Source organism: Chaetura pelagica, unplaced genomic scaffold (assembly GCF_000747805.2).
Source record: "Chaetura pelagica isolate M959 unplaced genomic scaffold, ChaPel_1.0 scaffold914, whole genome shotgun sequence".
Taxonomy (NCBI): Eukaryota; Metazoa; Chordata; class Aves; order Apodiformes; family Apodidae; genus Chaetura; species Chaetura pelagica.
Window position 1 is genome coordinate 234,176 of NW_009953061.1, and position 4,000 is coordinate 238,175.

Genomic DNA, 4,000 nt, shown 5'->3' on the forward strand with positions numbered 1-4,000 from the left:
CAGGAATGAACCTGCTTGGGAGAGGGTGGAAACCCCCACATCCCAGTGCTGCCCAGGCAAACAGCCTGTTATGGCCAGAGACTCAAGGAATGAGGAGGTGCCTGGGGAAAGGAGCTCAAAGACAGTAGCCCAGCCATGCTCAACTCACGGGGTGGAGTGGTTCCACTGGACGCAGAGAGGTTTGCTTCTGTTGGCAGTCTCCAGCAGGTGAAATTCCAGCACGAGAGGGGTGTCCAGGGGCCCCCGCAGGAAGGTGTGATTGCTGAACACAGACACACTCACGATGGGAGAGTTCATCACAGGATTCTTGGGGAGCCTGCAAGGAGGAAGAGAGCTCTACCATCACTGTGCCTGGCAGCTGCAGCTCTACAGGGACTTCTCAGATGCCTCGCACTGTCATCTCAGAAGGAACAGCCCTGCTCAGCCCACATCAAGGAGTCAGGAGACACGGGGCAGAGCAACACCAAGGTGGGCAACAGGCAGAGCACCTAACGATGGTTTGGTTGGGAGCCAAACCCAAGCCATTGCAGACAGACCCAGCAGCTGCCACAGGGAGCAGAGCAGAGTCCAGCCAGCCTCTCTCCACTGGTGCTTGTGGAGGGCAAAGGGGAGAAGGACATACCTGACGCTGCGGCGATCCACCTGGTAGCGCGCGGGCAGCAGCCCCCCCAGGGTGCGGTACATGATGAGGATGATCACAGTGAGAGGGGGCTCGGGCTCCGGCAGCGCCTGCCTCGGGGAGGAGCTCTCCAAAGTGTAGTTCCCTTCGCCCCCAGCCAGTGTGGGCACAGCTGTGGGGGCAGCTGAGGCACACAAGGGGAGGGTGAGATCACACAGATGTTGCTCCGAAGGGAACTTGTGAGGCCACCACAGCTGCCAGCCTTTGGCAGCTCTCAGGCAGATCTCAGCAGGGGTACATCGTTCCTTGCACGCCCACCCACAGGGTTCCCACAGTGATGCTCACATGCTCACCTTCAGCTTTTGGGGGGCTCAGCACCGACAGCGGCAGCACAACGTGGGTGTGGGGGTCCCAGGCAGGCTGGCCCCGGAAGAGGCTGCTGTGGTAGCGAGGGTAGCGCCGGCGGATATGGGAGTGGTTCTCCATGCGGTCGATGCTCAGCACTGTGGAGAAGCAACGGAGTGAAAGCCTGCTCTGGGATGGCCACCTGGAGAGCAGCCATGCTCCAAGGCACCCCAGGTTTGAAGTCACCAGCAAAAAGGGACCACACAAGGTTGTAAATATATCCCATGGTTGGGCATGATGTGAGCTCCCAGCATCTGCAGCGCTCCTTCCCAGCTTAGATTTTTGCTCTGCCATAGGGCAGGCCACTTCTGCCACTGGGACCAGTGGCTTTTTCACTAGAGATTCAGGTTGGACTGAGGGTAACAGAGAGGGCAGCACATTCCTGGCTTGGCTAGCTCTTGGGGATGGGACCAGGATGTCTCTCACAAACACCTCCTTGTGTTTGAGGGAGCCAGCAAGGAAGTGAAAAGACTGTTCAGCACCCCTGCTGAGGTGCAGTGAGATGAGGAGAAGGGGACAGAGTGTGACAGAGGAGTGGCTCCGCACTACCCCAGCCAGGCCCCACCACCAGCCAGCTCACCAGCCACCACCACCACTCACTGATGTTGGGGGTGACAACGCCAACAGGGTTGAGGTAGGTGAGCTTCATGTTGCTGGCCAGCGTGCCCGAGTAGTCCCGCAGCTGCTCCATGAGGCTGGCGCTGCCGTGCTCGCTGTGCGGCAGCATCGCCCAATGCTCCCGGTTCTCGGGTGCCAGCACGGAGCTGCCTGCACGCAGCAGGTTCTGCATGGGAGAGACACAGGGGCAGAGGGTGAAGGAAGCACTGCCTCTGGGCACTCCCCAGGCTGCAGCACTGTGCTCTGTGCCCAGCTTGCTGCACAGGTGCTCAGGGAAAAGGGGCATCTTCTGCTACGATGGGCCCTCACCCTCAACGTGGCACCAGAAGCCACTCTGATCTGGGGGAAGGACTCACCTCATTGAAGTGGGCATCCTGTGTGGCTGTCAGGCCGAAGCCACGCTGGTGGCTCTCAAAGGCCATGAGGCGGGACAGCAGGCGGAAAGTGATGTGCACATCATTGCCAAAGTAGTGGTCCATGTGGTCTGTCACAGCCCGGAGCCGGTGGGCCAGCTTCTTGGCTTCAATGGTATTGAGCTCAGTCTCGTTCCTCTCCAAGCCCTCCAGCTGCCAGTGGGGAGAAAGGAGGGGATTGAACAATTCAGCAGATTCCTCACTGGGCAACTGGGATGCTGCAGGCCCTTCTAGACCTAGAGATGATTTTTGAAACCATGGCACAAGCCATGGACACTCACAGTGGTGTCACTAGAACAGGGAGCATCTCTGGCAGATAACCAGCCTCCAGCAACACGCTGGCCCAGCTCAGGTTATTTGTCTTTCTCTTAAATACCGGGGCAAAACACAGGTTGTTTTTGATGGGTAAACTCAGAAGATTAGACTAAACCAAAGTGAACTTCAGCTCAGACCAATGCTCCCACAGGATGGGTTTGGGGACAGCAGATGATAAGACAAAGGTGCTGAGCACTATGACAAGGCCCTCTCCTACTCTAGATGCCTGGCTCCTGTCCTGTCAGGGGTCCAGAGCTGAGAGGGGATTACCAGCATGGAGAGCTCCTTGAAGGCAGGTGAAGTGCAGTTAAAGAGATCTGGCTCCAGCCAGCCCTTCTCCTCATCACAGTGCCTGACAGCTGCACCTAAAACCGGGAGGAAGGGCACATCTGAAATTCAGCACAGGATGCATGGCTCACCTGCTGCATCTGCCCAGCAGGGACCCTCTGCACCAGCTAACTCCAAAGAGCAGCACTGGCAAGTGATGGAGAATGTCTGTAACACCCCGGGGCCATCTTCCATCTTTGCATCAGTGCAACCCATTCCAGTCTTGGTCCCCATCACCTCAGCAAGCACCTGGTTCCTGGTGGGGACGTGCCTGTGTCCTCGGGGCACATCTGACCCCAAAATACTGAAGCCCATGCAGCTCTAGGCATCCCTGGCTGACAGCCTGCAATGCCTGCTGAGGTTCTGCACCTCTCTACAGGTCACTCCAGGCAAACCCACCCCATAGACAAGCCCCTGCAGTGGAGTGGGGTGGAGGACCCCCCACCCAGTGCAGTCCCTGACTGGGTCCCAAGCACTACTGCACAGTGGTGGAGATACCAGCAGTGAATGGGATCAGCTGTTCACCACCCTCAAAAGTGCTGCTACAGCTGACACAGAGAGCAGTGTCCTGGGTCGGGAGTGTCACCACACACTTTAAGCAAGAGAAAGTTGGGTGTTCCCAGTGTACCCAACAGGACTATGGACCTCGGGGTAGCACCAGGACACAGTAACCCACCCAGGTGCCCATCGCTGTGAGAAGGCAGCAGCATGGCCAGGGTGGGGAGAGGGAGCCCGGAGCAGCCTCCAATTGCTGCTCAGAAAAGCCCCAGTGACCAGCATGCCCCTTCCCATCATCTCCAGCTCCCAGCTGTCTTCCTCAACCACTTTTCCCCTAGCTGCAGAAGCACAGGGACCAGTACAGTTGCATCTGGGATCAAGGAGAACAAAGAGAACTCTACACTGTGGGCCTTGCCCCGGCAGAGAACAGATTGGTTCAGCCACAGATCTGGGCAGGATCCAGCCCCCATGTCCCCCTGCCAGCTGGGCAGGAGGAACAGATTCTTGTCCCTGTGCATGCCCATCAGTTCCTGCCCCTGTTCCACTGCCCCTCACTCAAGCAGCTCCCCCCTTTCTCCACCCCACGGCCATTGCTCCATGGCCTTGCTGGCCTCACCATCCATTGCTCATCACCGGCTCCTTCCCCTCCCAGCCCAAGCAAGCAGGTACCAGCCCAGGAGAGCTGGCACCAACCATCCCAATGGGGAACAGAGCCAACACTGCAGGCTCAAGACAGCGGGTGGCAAGGGCTGCATGCAGCTGCAGGCAGGGTTGTGCTGGTTAGTGTGCTGGGAGCAGGGAAGAG

At 58.4% G+C, this 4,000-nt stretch overlaps 1 protein-coding gene across 1 annotated transcript in view; it reads right to left on the bottom strand.

Annotated features, from left to right (window-relative positions):
- The window catches only part of CELSR3 (cadherin, EGF LAG seven-pass G-type receptor 3), a 42,953-nt gene that overhangs the window by 16,296 nt on the left and 22,657 nt on the right, over positions 1-4,000 (bottom strand). The window contains 6 exon segments of the mRNA XM_009996677.1: positions 149-316; positions 623-791; positions 973-1,122; positions 1,625-1,808; positions 1,999-2,208; positions 2,641-2,735. Of these exon segments, the coding sequence (XP_009994979.1) occupies positions 149-316; positions 623-791; positions 973-1,122; positions 1,625-1,808; positions 1,999-2,208; positions 2,641-2,735 (976 nt within the window).